The sequence below is a fragment of the Triturus cristatus genome, chromosome 12, assembly GCF_964204655.1.
Source record: "Triturus cristatus chromosome 12, aTriCri1.1, whole genome shotgun sequence".
In the NCBI taxonomy this organism is placed as follows: Eukaryota; Metazoa; Chordata; class Amphibia; order Caudata; family Salamandridae; genus Triturus; species Triturus cristatus.
Genome location: NC_140595.1, coordinates 740,026,179 through 740,052,544, shown reverse-complemented (window position 1 = coordinate 740,052,544; position 26,366 = coordinate 740,026,179). Strand labels below are relative to the sequence as shown.

Sequence of the window (26,366 nt, the reverse complement as noted above, 5' to 3'; positions counted from 1 at the left end):
TTTCTCTCTTACCCTTAGCACTGGCTTAAAATTGTATGTAACCAGTCCTGATGATGGCCTAGATTTCTACAGGCCGAAACGCCGACGACTCCAACAGCGTTACTTTTGGCGCCCTCATGCTATGGACATCCAATTCATTGTTCTTCATAATCTTTCACCATTGATTGTTTGGATGCCCTAATTTTGCAAAACTTATTGTATCACTTTATTCTTTATTGCGCCCTATATCACCGCTGTATATACCTCTTCACGTGTCACTTGCGCCGTCACAATTCTCACGAGCACTTGTGCACAGTATTTTATCGGTTACATTTCCAGTAATGTAACGCAGTGCTTTCTGTCCATGTGTTTTGTACATATGATGTTTAATATGTCCAACATGCTTTAAGTATTTCAAATACAAATATCTCAACATATTTTTGTCTCCCTCTGTCTCTCCCCACGTTGATTTACTCCTTACCAAATTTTTTTTTTGCTTACTATATTTGTTCCTTAAAATGAAACCCACATTGAGACATTGTCGTTTGATATAATATACTGCCCCAGTCTCACTGTGGTTTACGGGCTACCTCCTGTGGTCTGATATTGTTTTCAGTATAGGAAACAAGTGCGTGCGCCTCGCGCTGAAAGAAGGCAGCAGAGGGAGGGGAGAGAGGAGGGGGCCTGCACCGGATTCCCTTGTGGGAGCGAGCAGTAAGGCACGATAATTGTTAACATATGGCAGTGCTGCTCGCTCCCGCAAGGGAATCGCCAAACGTGCACGCGTTGCCATTCAAAGCAATGCAACGCGTGCACATTTTGGGGCGAAAAAGGGAACCGATTACTAAAGGTCTCTCCTATAACTTAGGAGGGAAGGTTTTTCCTGGCCGCTCAGTAGAAATGGAAATTTATGGAAAAATGCGACCTAAAAAATCAAGTCTCCTTGGCAACGGCAGCTCCTCAGCCCATCCTGGTACAGAGCCATGCATCACTCGCCTAAATGAAAGGCAATGCGAACAGGCTTGAGGGGCGAGGGCTGTGCCCTGTCTGGGCTGAGGCTGAACGGGGGGCAGACCAAGATGTGATGAGGCACGAACAGAGGAGAAAGAGGTAAGCATTTGAAGGTGTGTGACAACTCGAAGCGCTTCACACAGTTTGTGTCCGGAAGACCGGCACTGTTGGATGTCAACTCCCTGGATTTTTTGCCCTGTATGGCTGCGGGAATTACACACCAAATAAGTGACATGTAACTCCACACTATTGACGTGAAACCATTACCCATTGAAAATATCATAAGCGTGCCTAGAATTCTTTCTGTTTCAAACAATTGGCATCTTTTGCTGCAATTCTGTGCAGAGAATTGTCTGCCCACTCTAAAGGCTCGACTGCCATTCAGTATCTGTCGCTGCCTGTCTAATGTGGTGACATCTGCATCCATCAGCCTCCCTCAGTCCCTGTCACTTGTTCTCTCAGCCTGTCCATCCTGCTCCCTCGGTGTCATTAAATGGCAGCCTTAGTTCTTGACACGGGCTCCCTCTGCTGGTCCATGCCTGTCCTCGCACTCTCTCCGCATCAGCCACTTGCTGTTTCCTCAAGCCTCGCACTGCCCTCCGTCTCATTTTGGTCTCTGTCACTGGCTGTCTTCCCTGCCCGGCCACCCCACCAGATGTCTCTGCCTGGTGTCTTTCATTCAGCCTTTGTCACGTTCTGTGTCCGGTGTTCCCTGATTGCACTCCTTTCATTTCATTTATTTGGCCCTGTCTCTGGTTGTCTCTACCTACCCCCATATCACAGTCATTGTCATGCGCTAGGTTTGCTTGATATCCTACTCGCAGTCCCTGTCACCAGCTGTCTCTGTCTGACCTCCTACTCACAGTTCCTATCTCTAGCCGCATATCCGTGCACGCTGTCCTTGTTGGCTACCAGGCCCAACTGTCTCTGCCTAGCACCCTACCCAACGCTCTTGCCATGTTCTGCTTCTCTCGTTCTCCATACTCGCTGTCCCTGTAACTAGCTGTCTGCCCCCCCTCGCAGGTATTGTCCCTGGCTGGCGCTGATCCCTTACCCACAGTCCCTGTCACTGGCTGTTTCTCTCTTTCCTGCCACTCAAGGTCCCCTGCCATTAAATGTCTCTGCCCACCATCCGTTCCTCAAACCTCCGACTTGCGCACCTTGGGGCATATTATCAAGCCCATTATCGCAGCTTTAGCGGGACTTTTCCTGCCGCTAATGCGGTGTTCGCTAAGTATCGCCCGCTAGCGCCTAAATCACTATCGCCATCGCGCAGGAGTTAGTGGGAGTTGTCTGCGCTGATCCTTGTTACCGACGTGTTGATAATACGTCGATAACAAGGCGATCATTATCAGAAAAAGAAGGCGATAAAAAAACTCCCGCTAACTGGCGCTGGCGATAGTTATCGCCAGGACTTGACAATATGCCCCCAGCGCCTTATCAACAAACAGGTTAAGAACCAAATTTAGAACTGGGCTCAAGCCCATCTGGCATAATCGCGTGGACAGTACTTAATCTGTGCTGGTTTCTTGCAGGTGCTGGTCACCAATATTCAGCTTTGGAGACCATAACTTATTTTTCGTCATCAATCTTTGACCCAAGGCAAAAGAGAGAATTGGGAGAGAGAATAAGAAAACGCAAGATTGGGAAAAAGTGAAAAGGCATGGATGAAAAAGGGCCTGAGATGACGAAACAGGTATTGTAAGTGGTGGAAGAAAAAAGCATGAGATGGAGTCACGACTAGACAGCTTCTCTATTCATGAAATAAGGAGACACGAAGTGTAGGAGGGTGGAAGAGAGAGGCAGGAGATGGAATCAAACAAGGCAGCCCCGGCATTCATGAGAGAAAGAGACAGGACGTGTTGCTGGTGGAAGAAAGAGGCATGCAGTAAAGACCAGGCAGCCGTGGTATTAATTTGATTAAGAGACCAGATGTGTAGGGTGGTGGAAGAAAGAGGAATGAGGTGGAATTAAACAAAGCAGCCTCAGTATTCATGAGATAAAGAGACAGGAAGTAGAGAGTGGTGGAAGAAAAAGGCATAAGGTGGAATCAAGACTAGGCAGCTTTGGTATTACGCAGCATGAGAGATAGATAGATATTGCACCCTCCATCTTGGAAATGGTTGAACTTTTGCTGTTTAAAACTCCAGTGCCATAACTTATCAATAGTTATACCTAGCAGTATGTACATTATGCTATTGTATTGTAATTATTTTGTAAATTGCATTTATATAGTGCTTGGTACCCCTGACGAGGCATCGAAGCTCTTTTTCGGCCTGTAGCACGTTACTCCAGAACCCATAAAGGTTTAGTTGTGACTTAGTATAGTGAGATATGAAAGTATTGATGGATATGTTAGTCAGTTATTTGGATTGAGAAGGATAGTGGAGGGATAGAAGAGGGAAAATGGTTTGCACTTATATAGCACTTGCTACCCCTAATGGGGTGTTGAACTGCTTTTTCGGCAAGTAGCATGCTACTCCGGAACCCATAAAGGTTTAGCGGAGAATTAGTGTAGTGAAATATGAAGTTAAGTGGTGGATATGTTAGTCAGTTATTTGAATTGAGAAGGATAGTGGAAGGATAGAAGAGGGAAAAAGATTTGCATTTATATACCGATTGCTACCGCGATGAGATGTTGAAGGGTTTTTTCGGCGAGTAGCACGCTATTATGGAACCCATAAAGGATTAGTGGTGAATTAGTATAGTGAAATATGAAAGTAATTTGAGTGGTGGATATGTCAGTCAGTTATTTGGATTGAGGAGGATAGTGAAGGGTAAAGGTTTGCGTTTATAAAGTGCTTTCTACCCCTGATGAGGTGTTGAAGTGCTTTTTTGGCGAGTAGCATGCTACTCCGTAACCCATAAAGGATTAGTGGTGAATTAGTATAGTGAAATATGAAATTAATTTGAGTGGTGGACATGTTAATCTGTTATTTAGATTGAAAAGGATAGTGGAGGGATAGAAAAGGGAAGGATTTAGAATTCTTTTTTTATGTGGCGCTTATAACAGTAAGATTAAGCTTGGGATAAGTAAAAGGGAGGTGGAGAGGGAAGAGTCCGATGGAAGAGTTTAGAAAGGCTTATTTGGAAGATCTGAATAGTAAAAGAGGTATGAGATGATGCAAGAAGGGGTAGAGTGGGAAGGAGTCTCGAAAGGGTTATTTTGTGGCTCATAGTAGTATGGGGTTTGGGATGAATGGGGGAGTGGAGGTAGAGGATATATTGATAGAGGTAAAGGGTGAGAAATAGGGTAGTGCAAGAGTAGTAGAAAGAGGTTTGAGTTGAGCCAGAAAGTTAAGGTAGAGGATACATTGAGAGTGGTATAGGGTGAGAAATAGGGTAGGGCATTGGATATGCTGAATTAGAAGAAAAGTAACAAATATATAGATACATAAGTACATGGAACATTACCTACTGGCGGTCGCCAGTAGGTAGTTATAGTTAGGACCCTGTTTCCATAGGAAATCCGCAACATTCTATTTGGAATAACTTTGGCGCCGGTCGACGAATCCTCGCGAAATTTTCAAAATAGGTGGGGCGCTACGCTCCGCTCCTACCCTGAAAGTCTCGGGGGGATTCGTCAAGCAGGGGCCGAGAAAAAAGGGGGGTCCCAAAACGCGTTTTCCCCATGCATTTTTCCATAGGACCTTTAGACACAGCTACAGCCCGAACGGCTGAACAGAATTACTTGAAATTTGGCAGAGAGGTAGCCATAAGGTCAAGGAAGTGCCTTTTGCAGGTCTGGTGTAAATCTGTTCAGTATTTCCTGAGAAAATAGCATTTAAAAGCATATATATATGTGGGCGGAGCCTAACCACACATCTCATCCTGATATATAGATGCATAAGGAAGGTAGTATATGTAGATTAAAGATGCATTTAATAAACTTCAGCTTTCAAGTGTTGCACTTTAAATGAATAGATTTTTTGGTTTTTTTGTAATTCAATAGTGAAGCAATTGCAGATAAATAGTTATGATGACATATTTACTTATTAATGCAGTTCCTTCTATACATGTTAAAACATGGAATAATGTAACTATCAATAATATGTACATTTGTTAAACAGAACAAATGAATATCTATATTTTTAAAAACATAATTATTATAGACGTTTATACAAAGCAATGCACATATATAGGTGCACATCTATAGTCCAAATAACTGCTTATGTACAGAGGGATATGTACTATATTTCTGTTTGAGTATGATGGTCATGTGGGGAAGAGCCAATTATTGAGTAATTTTCTGAAGGTAAGGTGGTTATCCGTGGATCTTATGCTGGGGGTAAAGAGTTCAATAGTTTAGCTGCTTAAACAGAGAAGGATGTGCCCCTCATGCTTTTTTTCTTGTACGTTGGGATTTTGAGGCGAGGTGCCACACTAGAGCGGAGGTTCCTTTGTTGAATGTGTTTGGTGATTTTATTTCTGATGAAGAGCGGTCCTGTTCTATGTATAGCTTTAGAGTTTTGTTGAGTGGACTGATGTAGCTTGGAGTAGAATGTTATGTTGGGAGTATAATTTAATGGATCTTTTGCTTTCCAAAGTAGAATATTGTAGATTTATGTTCTGCTAACTGGAGGCAGAGAGTAGTATTGTGGAGTGGAGTGTTGTAGACTTGTTTTAGGTGAAGCTTTATAGGGGATAGTAGTGCAGAGGAGTAGGTTGGCGTCTATTGCATTCGTTATGATTACATTGTGCGTGAATAATTCTACTCAAACAAATTAGACTATTTTTTATATATAGTATCATAATTCACGTTTAAAAAAATATTGATATCAGTAAAAAAACTTTTTTACAAATAAAAAAGACTTTGTTTTCTAATTTTTTACACTGCAGAAATAACTTTGAGAATTTTCTTGATGCATCCATTGCTGTAAAGGATTTTGCATGTTATTGGTAGATGTACCATCAATTCATCAGCCAAGTCTTTCACTTCTGGACTGATATTGAACCAATCCATTAATGTTTCATTATTAATGTCCATAGATTGTAAATTTTCATTCTCCTCAACTTGCGTCATTAGTATGCTTGTTTCCTGTGTGTTTTTTTCTGTTCCATATATGTGGATGGTTAATCATTTTGGTGGTGAATTGGTAGGCTGTAAATAAAAGTGAGTAAAAGATTAGTGTTATATTTGTATATAAATACATACATTCCATGTTAAATAATATTGCTAATGCATACATGTAATTGCTTATGCTAAGCCGACTTTATTTTGGAAGTATGTTTACTCTTTTTACTAAGTATATAACTTTGTTGTATGCAGAAATTGTACTTTTGTAGTAGTGTATAATTTACTATCAAGACCTGCACTATATATGGTTAACCAATTGTATTGTAACACCATGTTGTCAGGATGATAACGTGTTTGTTATTGTTATGGACTGTGTGTAATCTAGTCCTAATGTTGGTTGTTTGTGATGGCTGGTTGAGCGCCATGCATTTGTTTGTGGCGTTAATATTTTTGCTAAAAGTAAAAAATTTACTAAAAGTGATGGAGTTTTCTGTGCTGCGATTTTGAGGTAGGGTCAGACAGATGAAGAGAATAATTTTTTGTGAGGGTGTCTGTTTTTGGAAAGAAAAGACAATGGGGCACATGCATCAAGGTATGATTTTGCGAGTCCTTAATTGCGATTATTAAGGAATCACAATTAAGGACTCGCAAAAGCCTATGCATGTAGGAATCGCTATAAAAATAGCGATTCCTAAACATTCCTTAATTGCCACTCGCAAATTGAGAGTCACAATTAAGGAATGGCTTCCCATTCATTCCTATGGGATTCAAGGCCCATCAGGAATGAATGGGAAATTGCATGTGCAATTTGTGAGTACCAATTATTACTCGCAAACTGCACATGCAATTTCAAGGGTGTACGGGTGTCAGAAGGACACCCTGTTGCACCCCTGAAATTGTGGTGTGCACCCATGTTGCGCACACACATGCCCCAAGGGCATGTGTGTGTGTGTAACCTGCAACTTTGAAAAATGTACATTAGTGCATTTTTCAAAGTTTTTGCAAATTAACGAACAGTTTAATTTCTCGGTAATTTGCAGCCCCAAATAGCGAAATCCGTATTTAAAAGGGCTTCTTGCATTGCATTTAAGTAATCGCACTTTAGGAAATCGCAAGATATTGCGATTACCTAAATTGGGCGTCTCCAACACCTTCATGCATCGCAAAAGGCCATTTTGCGAACGCAAACGGCCGATTTTTGTGAATTACACCATTTGCGCTCGCAAAAACCTTTGATGCATGTGCCTATTAGTGCACAACTGTTTAATGGGTTAATATAAATGTTGGTTGTGAGGTTATAAAGGTATTATATTATGGAGTTTTTTTTATTTTCCTGATGGCAAAAATATTTTGTTTTCGAGAGGTATTATAAGTATTTTATATGCTGAGCTGTGGAGTGGGTGCTTTTAATGGGCAGGTATTAAAAAGTTTGCACTAAATATAATCTGCCTAATATTGCAATTTATTCTATACGTAGATTTGATGATGGCTAGTATAGTGCTGTGAGACTATATACAAGTTTTAGGTTTAAAGTCCACTGGCGGTTGAGATGAGTTGGATGTTTCTATTTAAGCTATTTAAAAGACCAGAAGGCTACTAACACTAATCTTTCCTAAAACCTTTGCTATTGTTTTCATAATGTTTAGAAACTTAGGGCCTTATGTAGGTGGGCTTGCATTTACCACTTCATAAATACCGAATCATACCGATTCGGTATTTATGAAGTGGTAAATGCTATGTAGGTAATTGGTCGGTAAATATTACCGATTCGGAATAATTCGGTAATTACCGAATCGGTATTTACCGAATCGGTAATGAGGCATACCTTCCCATTGATGGGAAGGTATGCCTCATTACCGAATCGGTAAATACCGATTCGGTAATGGGGGAGCACATGCAAGGGTGGCAGGGTGTCACATTGACACCCTGTTGCACCCCTGATTCGGCCATGTGTGCACATGTGGCACACATACATGCCCTAAGGGCATGTATGTCTGCCACATTGCACACTTCTAAGCGCTACAACATGCTTTTACACATCCATACTTTATTTACCACCAACTATTAGTTGGTGGTAAATACCGACTCCAAACAACACCCACACAGTCCCCCTACATCTGATTTCTGTATTCAGAATTTACCGAATCGGTAAAATTACCGAATCGGTAATTTTACCGATTCGGTAATTTTACCGATTCGGTAAATTCCGAATACAGAAATTCTCCCCCTACATACCAAAAGCCAAAATACCGGTCGGTAACGGTATAATTACCGAAAATCGGCCGTTACCGACCGGTATTTGGCTACCTACATGAGGCCCTTAATGTACATTTTGCTGGGTTTTTTTCTATGAAGGATTAGTTACATGCAGTAGGAGACGGCCTTAACAATGTATATTTTGCATTGGTTTTGAACTTACCAGAAGTATGCTGCGTGTTGTTGTGCTTAACATTTTCTCATTATTAAATTTACAGACATTCACATTTGTTATTTTAATATATTGTCCAATTTGTATCGGAATTTGTGTTGCCTCTCTCCACAAAGTAGTTTTTATAAAGTCGGTGGAGTCCTTTATTGTAATAGATTTCAGTTGGGTTTCCTGTCCGTTAACGAGGACTGTCTTTATGGCATCTTCCTGTAAAATATAAAATTGTTAACGTTAATTTTATAAGTTATTTTTATTACAATGTAGGTTGTAAGTGTTAAAGAAAAGAAGGAATTAGTATATGGTTTGTAAATTTAGTAAAAGTGTGTGAAAATAGTGGAGTAGATTGGACTGAAGTGGGGTAGATTAGAGTGGGGTAGAGTGTAGCGGAGTAGAGTGGAGTGAGGTGAATTGTAGTAGAGCAGGGTAAAGTAGTTTGGAGTGGGGTGGGTATATTGTAATAGTTGTGGGTAGTTTGGGGAGGAATTGGTTAGAGTGGAGTGGAATGGGGTAGGGTTTCATTGGAGTGGGGTGGTATAGAATGGAGTGGGGTAGAATGTAGTGGGCTAGATTTGAGTGGAGTGAGGGAAATTGTAGTAGAGCGGGGTACAGTAGTTTGGAGTGGGGTGGGGTATATTGTAGTGGTTGTGGGTAGTTTAATGTGGAATTGGTTAGTTAGGAGTGGAATGGGGTGGGGTTTATTGGAGTGGGGTGGATTAGATGGGAGTGTAGTGGGGTAGATAGGAATGTAGTGGGTTAAAATGTATTGGAGTGGGGTAGATTGGATGGAAGTAATGTAGACTGGAGTGGTGTATATTTGAGTTGAGTGGTTTTTTGGGGGTTGGTTTGTGGGAGTTTGGATTTTGTTAGATCGGGGTATACTGGGTTTGAAAGGAGCAAGGTTTATTGGTATAGACTGGAGTGGTGTTGTTAGTGGAAGAGTGCTCTGGTTTTAGTTCGTTTTGAGTGGGGTGGGGTAGACTGGAGTAGATCCCATTTGATGCCAGAAAAACTGTCATGTACGCTCTCATCAGCAGCAGACTGGACTACGGCAATATTCTCAACCAACAGAGTCAACAAGAAACTACTTCGCAAACTCCAGACGGTGCAGAACGCCACAGCCACAATGATCCTCGACATTCCCCGTCGCAGTCACATCACCCAACACTTCCGCGATCTCCACTGGCTTCCAATTGAATGAAGAATAACCTTCAAACTCCTCACCCACGCATACAAGACCCTTCACAACACTGCAATCAAATAACTGAACAACTGCCTCTCCTTCCACGCACCCAAAAACACCTCCAATCAGCCAACCTCGCTCTGGCCACCGTCGTCCCACGTATCTACAAGACCTGAATGGGAGGAAAGTCCTTCTACTACCTCACAGCCAAAACCTGGAACGACCTCCCCCTCCACTACTAGCAAGCTCCCACATTGCCCCAGTTCAGGAAGGACCTCAAGACCTGGCTCTCCGGTTGACCCCCAGCACTCAACGGAGCTGCCCCCCCCTATCCCCAGCACCTTGAGACCCTCATGGGTGAGTAGTTCCGCTTTACCAACCCTGATTGATTGATTGAAGTGTTGTACTTTTCTTACCTCTGTGACTGTCCCACAAACTGTTGTCCGTGTTTTTAGTTTAGCTTTTTTTATGGCTTTAATTGACAATGATGGCGGAGCTGGTGGTTGCAATAAAAATTGTGCCTCTTTGAAAATTGAGTCCGGAATTTTCATTGGCTGCACTCTTGTGATTTTTGTTTGTTTTGTAATTAAAATGACATTATTTTTCACCATAAAATCCCAGATGAAAACTCCATTATTTTCTTTTGTTAACTTGTAATATTTTTCATTGTAGCAAGTTGCTTCGATGATGCCACTTGTGTCTGCCAATTTGAGATGATAAAGAACTTTCTTTTCTTGTTTTGTTGTTTTGTAGTTGATTTTCTTTGAACATTTGATAATATTTGCTTTAATTCCTTTTTTGTAAGTTATGCTGGTTTTTGTTGCTTTTCTAATAATGTCGCGAATTGAAAGCATCTGAAATGAGAAACAAATTGTTAATAAGTACATCATTATTTCTTTTAAACTGCTACCCATAAAGCTTTGTGGTCACTATAATACAATTATAAAGTTCCATAGTCTTTTATATGTTCATTAGTGTATATGTGATCTGATGTTGTTTGGTAGTTGGTGGTGTAAGAATTGATTATTTGGTTGCATCTAAAGGGTGGGTGCATAACTTCTTGCAGTACGAAACTTTGTTGGTCTTTGTTGTTTACATCAATGTTAAAGTCACCCATGATGAAATATACAAAATTGGTGTAGAATTTATTAATGATTGTGATTGATTGTAATAGTGTTTGTATTGGTAAATGTGGTGGATTGTACAATATCACACCTAAGTAGTTTTTTCATTTATAATTTGTGCCAAATGTATGTCAATTCCTTGTTGTGCTTCATAAATAGGTAGTATGAAAAGCTCTTTCTTGTAGTATATCGCAAGGCCATGTTTAGTTTGTTCATTGTGGTATTTATCAAATATTATATGATGATATTCTGGAATTGAGAAAGCATGTGTTTATTTTTTAGACAAATAATGTCTGCATTCATGTTTGGCCGGATGTTATTGATTTGAAATGCATTTGAAGTGAATGTATAATTTGCACAATTATATTACATTTTTTGCTGTATGTGCCTAATTGTGGTACTGATACATGTAATAGCTTTTCTGTTTGTAATCATTGCATTTCTTCCTTCACTTTGTGATGTACAATTATTTTGTTATCAAAGTTTTGCATGTATATGTTGGATATTAATTTTGCTTAAAGCTACATAATGCAAGTAGTGTATTTTGCTATTGTTAAAGTGAATATAAAGTAGCTCAATAGTTTCACCTTGTGTCCTATGAATTATCTGTGCTGACGCTTGGCGTAATGGAAATTGGTTGCGTATAATAATTATAATAATTTTGTGTATTGATATTGCCCTGTTATTGGATGTGTGGGTGTCCAACTAGCTGACGTTTCTGTGTGATGTGTTTGTTTTCTGTCCTTGTTATTTTGCCAATTCTTTCATTATCAAATGCTATCCAAACTAAAATGGTATATTGCTGATAATTTGTACTAAATCTACAATTCCAAATGCTCCATTACTTAAACCATCATTAACAGCAACATTACTAGTAAGATTATAGCGTATTTTTAAAGCAATATGTAACGTGTGTGCAAGTCCCATTTTTTTTTTTGATCTGATGATCATTTTTTTAATATTGCTTGCTTTACTTTTTCTGTAAGATCATAACTAACTGTATCATTTGCTATTGTTGTGAAAACTAGATATTGTTTCATGTGTTGTATCAAAACTTTATTACTAATGTAATTTACTTTGATTGTTGACATGATACTTGGTATAGTTTTGATAGTACTTTCATCTGGCTGTATTTCGTGTTGTTTCATGTGTAAAATATATGTTTCTGTATGATTTCCTTCTCTTAATCTGTTTAGCAACTCTGCAAATGGTAGGTCATTTAGTTGTTTCATGATTTTTGTAAGTTCATACAGTTTAAAATGTGTGACCCATAAGTTAGTACTTAGTGGTCCATATTAGAGTTACGAACTTTGAAATATGTACGTGTCAAAAACTGGTTTTCATTGATAAAAGTCTCCAATAGCTAAAGCGGAGATGCCTCCAAATGGCTGATTGGATCCTTTTATTTCTTGCAATCTGTTATATATAAAGCTAAACATGTTTGTTCCAACCATTGAAATTTAATCAATTATTAGTACTTTAAGATGCATTAGTTGACTTTGAAGAGCAGTCCTGTATTCATGAGTTAGTGGCTTATAAGTAAAGGTTTGGGACACAGGCATTTTTAATGTGTGCTATAGTGTTTTCCCATTATAATTATGTGCTGCTTTACCTGTTGGTTCTGTAAGCAATATATAAATGTCGTCTGGATTTTCACCTGCTTTAGTATGGTAATAACATATAAATGTTTCACAAAGTGCTGTAATAAGAAAGCTTTTTCCAACTCCTGTTTCACCAGTACAGAATGTATAGCATGGCGTTTCTTTACTTTTGATTCAATGTAAATGTTGGTAAACAAAGTTGAGTTGCTCAGCTATTAGATTATGCATGCTATTATAGTATTTGGTAAGAGAGAATTAGTTAGAGTTTCTTCTTTAGCATTGCCTATAATACCTACATCCAATGACAAGTCTTATAGAATTTGTTGTTTGGTATATTGTTGATCACCGGATGTTGTATCAGATGGTATTGTGTTGTGTGTTATGTTATAGAAAACTTGTAGAGCACACATTCACCATAAGGTCTCTTGGCGCTAAAGTAGCAAAAGAGTAGGGACTAGCACCCGGATTAGACATAAACTTGCCTAATCAGCCAGATTTTAATGAATTATATAAAACCTATACAGTTGGATGATGACCTATTGTCAGGAGGAAAGGTGTTCCAAGTGTAGGGAGCTAATATGGAGAATCTAACTCCTGCGAGCCTTTTCCTTTTTTTTCTTTTAAAACAATGAGTAGATTGTGGTGGGCAGACCGAAGATGGCAATTGGGGATGTAGCGCTGAATTCTGGAGGACAGAAAGGCCGGACTTTTGCCTTGCAGAGCTTTAACAAAAATGCAACCTGCTTTAAAAAACGGTCCTCTGGGCTACTGGGAGCCAGTGAAGTTTTCTCATCAATGGCTTAATGTGACAGTGTTGTGGCTGACAAAACACCTACCGGGCTGCCTGATTTTAAACAAGTTGCAGCCTGTTGTTTGACCCAGTGGCGAGTCCCAAATAGAGGGCGCTGGCATAGTCGATCCGAGATATCATTAGGGCAATGAGAATTTGGATGACAGCATCCACCGTTAAGTATCTCCTCATTTTCCTTATTCTCCGAAGTTCGAAAAAGCCGGAGGAAGACACAGCTCCTATCTGGTGATTCAGGGATAGATCCTCATCAATGATAGTCCCAAGGCTTTTCACAGCTTTCTTGGGCGTGGGTGGAGAAAACAAATTTGGGGGCCAGAAGGAGGGATTCCATTGAGACAGTTTGTTCTTAGTGAACACAATTTCGGTTTTATTCAAGTGTAACTTCAACTGGTGACTATTCATTCAGTCGCAAATATAAAGCATAGTATTTTGGAAAAATGCCTTGGATTCCGTTGTGTTGTCAATGGTGAAAATCAGGTACATGTCATAAGCATTGTTGTATATTTTCACCTTTTGCTCCTGAAGGGAATGTATTGATGAGCAGATGTAAAAATTGAACAGATGGGGGGATAAGGAGGATCCCTTGTGTACACCACAGGTAAGTCGTACCTTAGTGGAACGATAAGGGGTAAGAGAGACCGATTGAGACCGGCCTTTAAGAAAGGAGGCCAGCCAATCAAGGGCAAAGCCCTGCAATCCTGCAGTACTGACACAGTCGACCAATAAAGCATGGTCAGCTGTGTTAAAGGCTGCTGAAAAATCTAGTAAGACCAGTACCTGATTGATACCATTATCCACTTTTTTTCCTCATGTCATCCATTAACATGAGGATGACTGTCTCTGTAGAATGGGCAAGGCGAAATCCAGCCTGATGGGAGTCAAGAAAACTTGACTCTTCCCAAAAAATAGCAGAGATGTTGAGCCATATGGGTATCTAGAAGGTCTGCTAAATAAGGAAGCAAAGAGATCAGTTTATAGTTATTATTATGGCGGGGTCATCCTGTTTTTTTTTTTTAAAGAGGGAGCATAACAGCCCTCTTAAAATACTGAGGGACCTTGCCCTGGGTAAGGCATACGTTGAGAAGGGAGATGACTATATCAGGAAGACAGGAGAAAATTGTTTTTTGAACCTGAGGGGGGCAAATATCGTTTGGAAAGCCTGTTTTAACTGTGGTTATCAACTCAGTGAGACTCTCTTTACTGATGGCTGGAAAGGCAGAGTGTTATTTAGTTTCTGTCTTCTGGTACGGTCACAAAGGTCTGTATAACAGATGGAATACTGTCTTTTATGACTTTTATTTTCTCAAAAAAGAAAGTATTCAGGGGCTTATTTATGAGCCCCTTGCACCGCCGGTGAGTCACTTTTTGTGATGCATAGGCGGCGTAAAATATGCGCCACACTGCTACATATTTACAAAGTGATGCATCTAAGAGGATGCATCACTTTGTAAACCCCTGCGCTACATTATACCTGCGTCAGGTATAATGTATGCAGGGTAGGCGCTCCCCTAGAAAAAAGGCTCATAGAAGTGTTGCATTTAAATCTTTGAGATTTCACTGCAACACTTCTAGGACGCCCCTGCATCAAATCCTTACACCTGCCTCCCAGCAGGTGTAAGACTGACATAGGCCCTTTCACATGGGGCTTGCCCAATGTGAAAGGAAACATTGCTGGAGTTGTGTCTGTTTTCAGACACACCCCAGCAATGCGCCACTTTTTGCGCCTACAGGTATGTCAGAAATACTGACGTATCTGTAAATCCTTGCAACATGGAGAGCCGCACAGTAAATCCGCGCATCCATGGTGTCGCAAAGAGAACGCACTGAAAAAGTTGCATCACAGTTTTTACGCAGTGATGCAACACTTTTCTTAAATGAGGCCCTCAATTCATCGCATACATATTGAGTGAAAACCACATGTAGAGTTAGTCTGTGAGGATTAGAAAATTCTCTGACCGTCTCAAAGATGACCTTGGTTTTGTTTTCCGAGTTCAGAATTGTGTTAGAGAAGGAGGTAGATTTTGCCTGAAAATTAATTTTATGTATGTTTTTGGTCAGTGGGCAAACACTTCCATATTTGAAGGCAGATGGGCATTACGCTATTTACATTTTGTCTGCTGGAGTCCCAGTTCTGCATATTTCAATTCCACTGAAAACCATTTGGAGGCTTTTTGGTGACGGGTTAGATCAGTTTTTTGAAGAGGCGCATGAATGTCACTGGCTCTCATAAGCCAGTCCAATATTGCTTCCTCGTAGCCCTCCAGGTTCTCAGAGGGAGCTGGAGGAGAGAAGCTCAGTGTGCTGCAAAGTAAGTCACCCCCAAGGTAGGCCCAAGGTACCCCTATAGACATGGTGCAGTGTAGGTGAAAGATAGAACACGTACTGGTGTGTGTAACATGGCTTGACAGTAAAAAACAGTGTAATTCGTTTTTCACTGTTTAAAAGGCTATCTGAATGGTGAATCATTTGTAAACATTTGACAAGTATATCTTCCCACTGGGACAAGATAGAGAAATGGAGTTTAGAATGCCTGAACTCTGAATGTAGAAATGCATCTTTTACTAAAGATGATTTTTATGTTCTGTCTTTGAAAACACCACTTTTAGAAAGTAGGTATTTTCTTGCTTAGCCATCCTGTGTGCCTCTGCTGGGTTGTGGATTGACAGTCTGGCTTTGGAGTGACAGGGGCTGGGGATGTGCATTCTCTTCAGACAGCCACTAGGAGGTCGAGGTGTGTCCTGCCTTTCCTGGATGAGTCAGAGTTGGACTGCATTTAGAGTAGTGGGAGGAGATTTCCTTGCACCTGAATGGGCCTGGCCTGCCTTAGACAATGCTGTCTCCAACTCCTGCCAGGAAGCAGAAGCCAGAGAGGACCAAATGGTTTGGGCTGAGCACAGACACTCTCTACCAAAGAGAACAAAGAGAAACTGAGTATAAATATTGTGGCTCAGACCCCAGAATTTTAGAACTCACTTGGATCAAGGAACCTGCAAAGAAGATGAGCTGGAAGAACTGCCAGGAGGAGTACTTCAGTGGAGAAGTGTGGCTCAATGATTAGAGCGGCAGACCCTGTTGCAGAGGTCTAGCCCGGGACCAGGGTTCAATTCCCCGCCTCAGCGGGTCTTGGGCTCAAAAATTCCACGGACCTGATAATTCTCGCCTCGGTGCCTATTCCAATCATGGAGTCCCACTCTGCAACTCTGGGCAATAGCTTGCTTAATCTCCACAACGGCCCCCACAACGCTAAGGATGCCTGGCCTCCACCTTGGGGGTGCCCAGGAGTGGACGCCTCACAGGGAAAGCCAGGATGGGTTCCACAGCGGTATTCATACAAGCGCCTTGAGACCCTTGCGGGTGAGTAGTGCGCTATACAAGTATCAAATTTACATTTACTTCCCCTTTGCTTTGTTGTTGCTTTGCTGGGTTGGCCTGCAGTTGCTGCTTCAGCTTTGGGCAGTGAAAGGACTGGACTGAACTTTCTTCACTTGTCGCTGAGTATTTCCATGAACTTGAAATAGAGCTTGCCTCCAGTTCACAAAGTCTCAGGGACAGCAAAGACTTCACTTACCTCTGTGTATTGCCTCTGGAACTGTGGGTTTCAGTTGCCACAGAGGGGGAAAGCAACTGACACCGCCGCTGGCTCTGTGTCACAAAGACACAGCAGAAGGCACCGCAGCACCTCGCACTGCAACCCTGGTCTCACAGACGACGATGGGAGCCGCTCCTTGCAACGCGACATGTGGGCCCCGCACTCTGCACCACCTTGCTTCACTCCGCCGCCTTGGTCTCACTGACGACATCGCTGCATGCTGACCTCGACACCCGTGACTCCACTGTGGTTTGGGGGCACAGCTCGTAAGTCACACGACGCACCACCTTGTCCCACACTGCACCCCGGGCCAACCAGCTCCAGCACCCATCAACCGGTACGGTCGCCTGCATCGTGACCTGTCAGCACTGCAACGAGCACTGCCCCGCTTTGCACCACAGCCCTGGTCTCACCGATGCTGCTGGACGACTGTCACCGAGCCACTGCCTGCACCGCGACTTGAGGGCATCACACGCCGCACTGCTTCACATCACAACCGCGACGGTTGCCTCGACTGGCGCCCACCGACGTGGTCGGACGGAATCAAAGGTCCTGCTTATGAGTCTGCTGACACAAACGCCGTTCCGCACAAACGCGGTCAGCCGGAACTGTTGGATTTCGTTTTCAGCACCGCAAACGCCCTGGACAGAGCTACAGGCTTCAAGGAACTGCATTTTAAAGTTATTCTTGCAAAGTGCATATTTCTGATTATTGTATGTTGGTCTTTTATCTAAATCTGGTGTGGTATCCTTTTGTAGTGTTTTCACTGTATTACTGTATGTTATGTTCAAATGCTTTACACACTGCCTCTGAGATAAGCCTGACTGCTCGTGCCAACCTACCTAGAGAGTGAGCAGGGGTTATTTCAGTAGTGTATCCATCTTATCTTGATTAGAAGGAAGAGTCCTTATTTGGACAAAGGTGCAAATCATTGCCAACTATAGACCCCATTTCTAACATTGGTTGTCAGCGGTGAGGATAGGACTTGCATTTGCACTTGACCTACAGTGATTGGTGTACACTACTATCATATCGCAGACCATTACGTACCACATACTGTTTTTGTTTGGTCTATTTTTGTGATCCCATCGTTTTTGAACTAGAACTTTCCATTGCATCATGCCTGAATCAAGAGCATCATTGGTTGCAACCTTGGAAGTGGCCTTTGAGGAGGAGAAGTTAGAAACCTACAACGTGAAGAAGTCGAAGGATATCTGCAAGAACCTCACAGTCCAAATCAGGGGCCTCACCAGGAAAGAGGAGCTACAAAAGGCGCTGAGGGCCTTGGTAGCAGCCAGACATGCCAGTGGGAAGTCTGGAGATCTTAGTGTGGAGACGGAGGAGCCTATTCCTAGGATGGATGTGCTTTTGGGAGGGGGGAAACCTCCAGGCCAGGCAGCAGTGGCTTGTCCCTGAGGAGCTGGAGATGGAGGCAAGGTAGTTTGAACTGAAAAACTCCAGCTGGAGAATGAAAGGGAAGACAAAAGAATAGCCATAGAAGAAAGGAAGATGATCTTGGATCATGAGCGTAGTATAAAGGAGCCGGAGCTAAGAAGTAGGTCCAGCACAGATGGTGGCAGCAATTCCTCAGTGCAAGCAGATAGAATTGTGCACATCCCCAAGAATGTAGGCAAAGAATTCAAGAAGGAGGATGACATACAAAGCTGGTTTCAGGGTTATGGGGCATCTATGCACATGAATGGGGTCCCTGGAAAGAATTTGGGAGCAGGATTGTGGCCCCTTTTCCTAGAAGAGGGGAGGGACACTTTAGGGGCCTTGGGTAAGGGGCAGAGCCTCACCTACGCTGACATGAAGGAGGCCCTTCTCACCAGGTAAGGTCTCACTCCTGACAAGTACAGGGATCAGTTTAGGTCCAGTAGGAAAACTGATGCAAACACTTGGTTGGAATGTGTGTATTCTTTTTGCAGGTCACTGGATGGTTGGGTGAAGGGCAGTAATGTGACAGATTTTCAGGGGCTCTACTATTTGATTGCATGGGAGCACTTGTCTAGTCTATGTTTTGCAGAGCTGCACAAGCACTTGACTGATAGTAAGCTGACTGACCCCAGGAAGCTTGCTATGGAGGCGGACCGCTGGGTGAGTACCAGAGTCCACAAGAAGATGTATGGGGAGACTCTGCCAAAGGTGGCCAGGGTCCACAGCAGAAGTGGGGGCAAGGGTAAAGTAGAAGAGTTCTCTAAAGGCCCCCAAACGAATACCCAGGGTAAAGGTTACCATCCCCCAGAAGATAAGAAACAAGGGGTCTCTACAGGGAAGCCTGCAGAGACCGGCCCCCTCAAGTGCTATGCCTGTGAGCAGTTGGGTCACTTGAAGGTGGACCCCAATTGCCCCAAGAGGGCACAGCCACCTGCCGGTGGACAGTCCAAGGTGTTGGCTACAGTAGTGCTTGGGGAGAAGGGGTATCCACAGGAGGGTGGGGATCCCGCAGAGATGACCCTCGTCTCCCTAGGGGACAGTGAGATGCTCCTAGGAAACCAGGTGCCTTCTAACACTAAGAAATACAGTAACTGGGTGACCATCAATGAGAAAGGGGTAGAGGCTCTGGAAGATACTGGAGATGGTGTCACCTCATCTCTGAGGAGTAAGTAGTCCCCAGGGCATTCCACCAAGTAGTTTCTGTCGACAACTCAGAGAGCTAGTGTATGGTGGCGCAGGTTCACTTTGAAAGGGGATTCTCAGGTCCCTTGAGGGTTGTTGTGAGCCCTACCATGCCTGTAGATTCTCTGCTAGGTAACGACCTGGAGCAGTCCTTGTGAAAGGATGTTGAGCTCAGGTCTTACTTGGAGATGCTTGGGTTGCCAGAGTGGGCCTGCGTGACCACTTGATCAATGGCAGCTGGGAATGGTGATAAGAAGGACCTGGAGCCTGAAACAGTGGTCCATGTTCCTGCCACGAGAAAGGTCAGGGGGCATGGGAAATCTGCCCCTGAGGTTCCCACGGTCAGGAGGAGGCTGACCTTGAGGGGGATGCCCCAGTACCTAGAGGGGAGAAGGTAGCTGAACTGGGGGACTTATCTGAGCTGACCCATTGGCAGAAAGAATGTGGTCCCACTAGGGAAGAATTCTGCAGGGAGCAGATGGAGTACCCTTCTCTGGAGGGTTTGCTGTGTCAGGCTGCAAACCAGGCAGCTGGTGATGAGTCTGGATCATTCTGGATCTACTGGGATAATGGTCTCCTATACAGCAAGCCTAAGGTCACTGAACCTGGGTCAGCCTGTGTGCTAGCGGTACCCCAGCGCTTCAGGACCTTCCTACTGGGTCTGGCTCACAACATGCTTTTGGCAGGACATTTGGGGCAGGACAAGACCTTTGAAAGGATTGTCACCCACTTCTTTTGGCCCCAAATGCAAAGGCAGTCATGCACATTACATGTCTTGCCAAAATTGCCAATCAAGTGGTAAGAGTGGGAGAATGTGTAATGCTCCTCTCCAATCGCTTCCAGTTGTAGGAACCCCTTTTGAAAGGGTTGGGATGGACATTGTGGGCAATGGAACTGAAAACAGACATGGGCAACAGGTACATCCTGGTCTTGGTGGACCTTGCCACCCAGTACCTGGAGGCTATCTCTCTCAGGGCAATGACGGTGACAGTTGTGGGCCGGGCATTAATGGAGATCTTTTCCCGTGTGGGCTTCCCCAGAGAGGTGGTATCTGATTGTGACCCACAGTTCATATCCAAGTATATGACATCCCTGTGGGAAGCGTGCAGTGTAACCTACAAGTCCACCACTCCTTACCACCCACAAGGTAATGGTTTGGTGGGGAGATTGAACCAAACCTTAAAGGGCATGATCAAGGGTCTAACAGAACCCATGAAGTGTAAGTGGGACTTCCTCCTACCATGCCTTCTCTTTGATTACAGGGAAGTACCACAAAGGTCATTAGGGTTCAGTTCCTTTGATCTTCTGTATGGGCACCCTGTGAGAGGACCTCTCAGTTTGGTCAAGGAAGGCTGGGAGACAGTTCCCAGGAAAACTCCCCAGGATGTATTTAGCTACAGGCTGGCCTTCAGGACCAAACTTCACACTTCAGGAAACTCGCTCAGGCAAACCTGGAAGCAAGCCAGGAGGAGATAAAACACTGATATGACCAGAATGCCACTCTAGTAGAGTTTCAGCCTGGTCAGAAAGTGTGGGTCATGGCCCAAGTTGAAACCCTGTGCTTTAGCAGACAAGTGGACTGGGCGTTTTGAGGTGGTGGAGTGCAAAAGTAATATCACCTACCGGGTGAATTTGCAGTCTCCCAGGAACTCTTTGAGGGTATTACATATGAACAGCCTCAAGCCTCACTTTGAGAGGTCTGAAGTGAGCATGCTCTTGGCGACAGATGATGGGGTGCAAGAGGAGAGTGAACATCTCCCTGACCTCCTGTCTACCAAGGAGCATAATGGGTCAGAGGAAGGTGTGATCCTCTCCCCTACACTTACCCCAGAGCAGCAGAGTGACTATCCTGAATTATTAGGGCAGTTTGCCATGCTGTTCTCCCTGACCCCAGCTGTTACTCACTGGTGTACCCATGACGGGGACACCGGAGACAGCCCTCCTGTGAAACACAAGATTTACAGGTTGACTGACTGGGTCAGAGCCAGCATCAAAGAGGATCACTCTAAGATGTTGGCGTTAGGGGTGATAGAGCCCTCCAACAGTCCTTGGACCAGCCCAGTGGTCTTGGTCCCAAATGCTGCTGCACCCAGTGCCACTCCCGATCTGCAGTTCTGCATGGACTACCGTGGGCTCAATGCCATCACCAAGACTGACGTGCACCCATTCCCCAGAGCTGATGAGCTCATTGATCAGTTGGGAGCTGCCTGCCAAATTCCTCAGCACGTTTGATTTGACATCTAGGTATTGGCAGATTACCTCAACCGAGGGGGCCAAGGAGAAGTCAGCATTTTCAACCCCAGAGGGGCACCAGTTTCGCGTGATGCCCTTTGGGTTTAAGAATGCCCCTGCCACCTTTCAGAGGTTGGTCAACCAGGTGTTGGCTGGGCTGGAGGATTTCAGTGCCGCCTACTTGGATGACATTGCAGTGTTCAGTTCAAGCTGGGAAGAAAACTTGCAACACCTCTGGGAAGTGTTAAATGCTCTGCAGAGGACAGGCCGCATGGTCAAGGACAGTAAGTGCCAGATCTGGCAGGGGTCTGTGGTGCACCAGGCAGGAAGCATGCATGTGGCGCCCCTACAGCCTAAGATTGACACCAATCTGGCTTGGGAACCCCCAAGACCCAGACAGAGGTGAGAGCCTTTTTAGGTCACACCGGCTACTATAAGAGATTTGTCAAGGGCTATGGCACCATTGTTGCTCCCTTGACAGAGATGACTTCCAGGAAGCATCCCAGGAAGGTGATCTGGACTGATGCCTGCCAGAAAGCTTTTGAAGCCCTGAAGGCAGCCATGTGCATAGCGCCGTTGCTCAAGACACCCGCCATCTCTTAGGAATTCATATTGCAGATTGACACTTCAGAGCATGGTGTGGGAGTAGTGCTCTCACAACTGAACGATGAGGGCCTAGACCAGCCTGTAGCCTTCCTTAGCAGGAGACTACTTCTTAGGAAACAGGGTGGAGTGCCATAGAGCGAGAAGCTTTTGCTGTGGTCTGGTCACTGAAGAAGCTAACCCCCTACCTGTTTGGGACTCACGTCCGATTTCAGACAGACCACAGGCCCCTCAGATAGTTGAAGCAAATGAGAGGTGAGAGCCAAAAGCTGTTGAGGCGGTCCATCTCCCTACAGGAAAGGGACTTTATGGTGGAACTCTGCACGGGCACAGAACCGGCCAAAGCTGATGGTCTGTCCAGGTTCTTCCGTCCTAGTGAAGAGAACTCCAAGGAGATTGGGTAGTTCTCTCTACTTTCAGCTGGAGGGGACATTTGCTTGACCTGGCATCTTTTGGCATGTTACCCCTGTCATTTTGCTTTTTAACCACCTGGTTTGACTCTGTTTTTGCTGGTTTAGTGTCTCTGCGCACTTTTTCACTGCTGTTCAGTGTTTCTTTTTTCAAACTGATTATATTGAGTTTCATTGTAAATACAGTATTGAGCATATACAAGAAGACATAGTACATTCCTGTTCAATTTTTGGGCACAGTATATAGCATACAGTGCTTTTCTGCACATAATGCTAAAGGTAATGTGTGTTCATGAGCATATTACAGGCATCACTTCTGCAATTGTTACAAAAACTGCTCCAGGACTATCAACTGAACCTGCCAAAAGAACCCGCATCTGATGTTACAGCTCTCTGTTATTGTATACCCTTTTCAACTAAACAACCACCCTCCCCCCTTGGAACTAACTAATGGGGCAGCCTCTTTACTAACCAGTTGTGTAAAGGACCGCAGGCGGACCCTCGCCTGTCTCTGGCGTCGAGTACACACATTATGTAAGCATCCACTTTGTGGTATTGGAATGTTGTAAGGTGGTCAGGTATATTATATGAACCTTTCCTTCATCTTCTCCTTCCCCATCTTGGTTACTCCTCTCTGCTCTGTGTGTGTTTCGGGATGTGGCTAATTTATGGGCATTGCCATGTGTATGGCGTCTGCATGCTTGTCCAGAGCTTAGAAGGATTCCAGTAATGAATCCCAGGACATGGCAATAGCTACTTTATGTAATCCCCTCTTTTCTTCCCTTCCAATCGCCCCGCTTTCTGCCAAACCCCAGTGTACTAGCGCCTCCCTCCAAGCAGTCAGTTGGTGGTCTTGCCCAATTCCATCGGCTTGTTATGAGACGTTTCGCTAATATGAGCGCTAGATCTGCAAACCTCGCCTGCACTTTGTACCCCTTCGGGCGTGGGTAAAGCCTCAGTAGACAGCTTCCTGTCGTAGACCATGTATGTCCACCCACCACCTTTCATAGCGCGCGTGCTATTTGTGCCCAGTATGAGGATAATGCGGGGTAAGTCCACATCATATGAATGAAGTCGCCATCCTGTTCCATCGTATGCGGTCGGTGCGGCGTAAGGTAAGCTCTCTGGGTGATCATTTATTGTATACATTTTAAACGCGAATTGAGAGTACCTTTGAGTAGGCAAGTATAGCCGTCCAGTCATTATCTTTGAGGTCTTCCCCTATATCCGCATCCCACTTCGCCTGCAGTGTGATTAAGGGTGAGGGTATGTGTGCCCTTATGCCTTGTCTAGCCACTTTGTCAGGTGTCGACCTGTGCCCATCAAGTGCAGCAAGTATACTAATTCATGCGTTGGAAGCTCTAGCCCTCCAGGAGCCCATTCCCGCCTGACATATTGCGTTATGCTGGCATGTAGTAGAAAGAGTGTATTAGTGAGGCCTTGTTCATGGATGAAATCAGCATGACTCAGTAGAGAACCCTCACTCAATAATGCTTCGACAGAAGTCACTCCCCTCTCTTTCACATTTAGTAAGCCGGTGTCGCGTTATTACTCAGTGGAATATTAGGCACATAGGGTACTGTAGGTACTGTATATTTTAATGCCTGTTTCCAGTAATATAGTGACACCTTTAGCAGTGGTGGGGTTGTGGCTAGAGTGGACCTCCTGGGACACAGTAGGTTATGTAGTGCATCTTGTGCAATCATATCAGGTGTGAATGCTATTTCTTGCAAATTGCGCCCTACTATGCAGTAGGCAAGCCATTGTAGTTGACTCACCATACAGAAGGCTCCATCTGCTGTCAGTTGGAGCTTTCTTAGCTGACCCAGTGTCTCCCTGTACCCCATATCAGTTCCAGTAATATGGAATTAAATAGTTTAAAAACTGTGGGAGGAAATCACTATTGGGAGTAGTAAAATAATAGAGAACCCGCGGCAGCATGACCATTTTCGCTATAGCCAGGCGTGCTGCTAGTGACAACGGGAGTGATATCCAGAACCTTTCGACCATGGCTAGGTTATATATTGCGCAAAATCAATATTCATTAAGGTGAAATAAACAAATCAACAAGATGCTCAAGGGAACAAACGGGAGACAGCCACTTTGAATCCCAAAGATCTCTGTTACTAAGTTACAACGGAAATAATAAAGAAGATAATCCACATACTTATGGATGGGACTCTCTCTTTTGTAAACCATTACATTTAGATTTATCACTGTTACTTTTGTCTGCTTGGAAATAACCCAATGTTTATGTGATATCCAGAACACTGTCTGGGATCGCAGGGAAGCAATCACTTTCTGTACATTCCCATCTAGGGTGTCTTGTTTTGTTCTATATATTCGCACCCCTGTAGATATTTGAAGGTATCCGAGGCCACTTCCAACTCTCCTCTTCCAAAGTGGACTGTTCTAGGTGGAGTGTTTTCCCGAAAGGAGAAGGTGAGAGATTTATCAACCTTTATTGGCTAGGCCAGAAAGCTTGTGGAACTGGGTGAAGATTTGGGCACCAGTATGGAACCCTCATTGCATATCTCTGACGTAGTATAATATCATTGGCATACAGGGATAGGGCATGTGTCGTCTGCCCTAGTGGTATACCCCACTCCACTGCAACATCACATTGTTTTTGTGCAAGAGTTTCTAAGACAATCACATATAGTATGGGAGACAGTGGGCATTCCTGTTGCGTACCCCTTTGTATTGTATATGGGCTTGAAATGTGTGCCCTGTACGGGCTCGTGCTGTCGGAGAGGTGTATAATAGCTTCACCCGCTTCAGAAACTCATCTGGGATCCCACATTTTTTGAGGGCTGCCAGTTTAGGGTACAGAAAGCTTGACGCAGATCTAGTGTGCGACATCCTGCATTAGAAAGGTGCTCTGGGAAAGCCCACATTACTTGATATAGTCTACGGATATTGAGGGATGTGCTCCAGCCAGGTACGTACCCACATTGGTCTATGTGTATCAGTTACGTGAGAAGAGAGAGTAGGCGGCCTGCTAGGACCTTACTCAGTATCTTGTATTCAGTATTTAAAAGGGATAGGGACCTGTATGCTGTTATGTCAGTGCAGTCTCTGCTTGGTTTTGGCAGGGAAGAGACGAGGGCATGGAGTGTAGTCGGGGGATGGACTCCACCTTCCAGTGCCGCCTTGTATAGCCTTGTATTTCAAGTCGGGGCACTAACTGTTTGGCGTATGCTGCATAAAATTCTATGGGGGGGCTGTCTAATCCCGGGGTTTTATTGCATGGGAGGTCTTTGATCGCTTCCTGAATTTCTGCTGCTGTGATCTGTGATCTAAGCGCCTTCTGTTCCGTTGCAGTTAGAGTAGGCAGCTGTACTGCCTGGATAAAGTTGTGTATTGCCAGAGGGTTCGCTACCTGGGGAGCTTTGTATAAGTGTTCATAATATTCTCGGAAGGCCTAATTTATTTCCAGTTTAGTCACAGAAGCATGCAGTGGGGTACGGATATCTAGTATGGGCATAGCTGGGAGGGAATCTCTGAGTACCCTGGCTAATAGTGCGCCCACTTTATCTGCCGCAACCGTTCTAACAGTTCTGCATATTCAACACATGCCTTTTGTAGTTTATCGGCACCTATCGGGCATGACACGGCCTCTTTCTCTAGAGCGCCTAGTCGTGATTCTACCTCGACAAGCTCCCGTAAGACAGTTTGTCTTGACCCTGAACATTCAGTTATAGGTGTGGATGCTGTGTTTGCATTAGTCAAGAAGTATGCGTTAATGGCAGTGACATCTTC

The 26,366-nt window shown here is 43.9% G+C and overlaps 1 protein-coding gene across 7 annotated transcripts in view; it reads right to left on the bottom strand.

Moving 5' to 3' along the window:
* Nucleotides 1–4,862: 4,862 nt before the first annotated feature.
* The window catches only part of LOC146782640 (uncharacterized), a 292,768-nt gene continuing 271,264 nt past the window's right edge, over nt 4,863–26,366 (bottom strand). For all 7 annotated transcript variants that reach the window (XM_085638080.1, XM_085638084.1, XM_085638083.1 and 4 more), the window contains 3 exons: nt 10,032–10,469; nt 8,427–8,642; nt 4,863–6,091 (listed from right to left, as the gene is read on the bottom strand). In XM_085638080.1, coding sequence (XP_085494206.1) covers nt 6,068–6,091; nt 8,427–8,642; nt 10,032–10,469 — 678 coding nt within the window. In that variant the 3' untranslated portion in view covers nt 4,863–6,067. The remainder of the gene's footprint in view (nt 6,092–8,426; nt 8,643–10,031; nt 10,470–26,366) is intronic.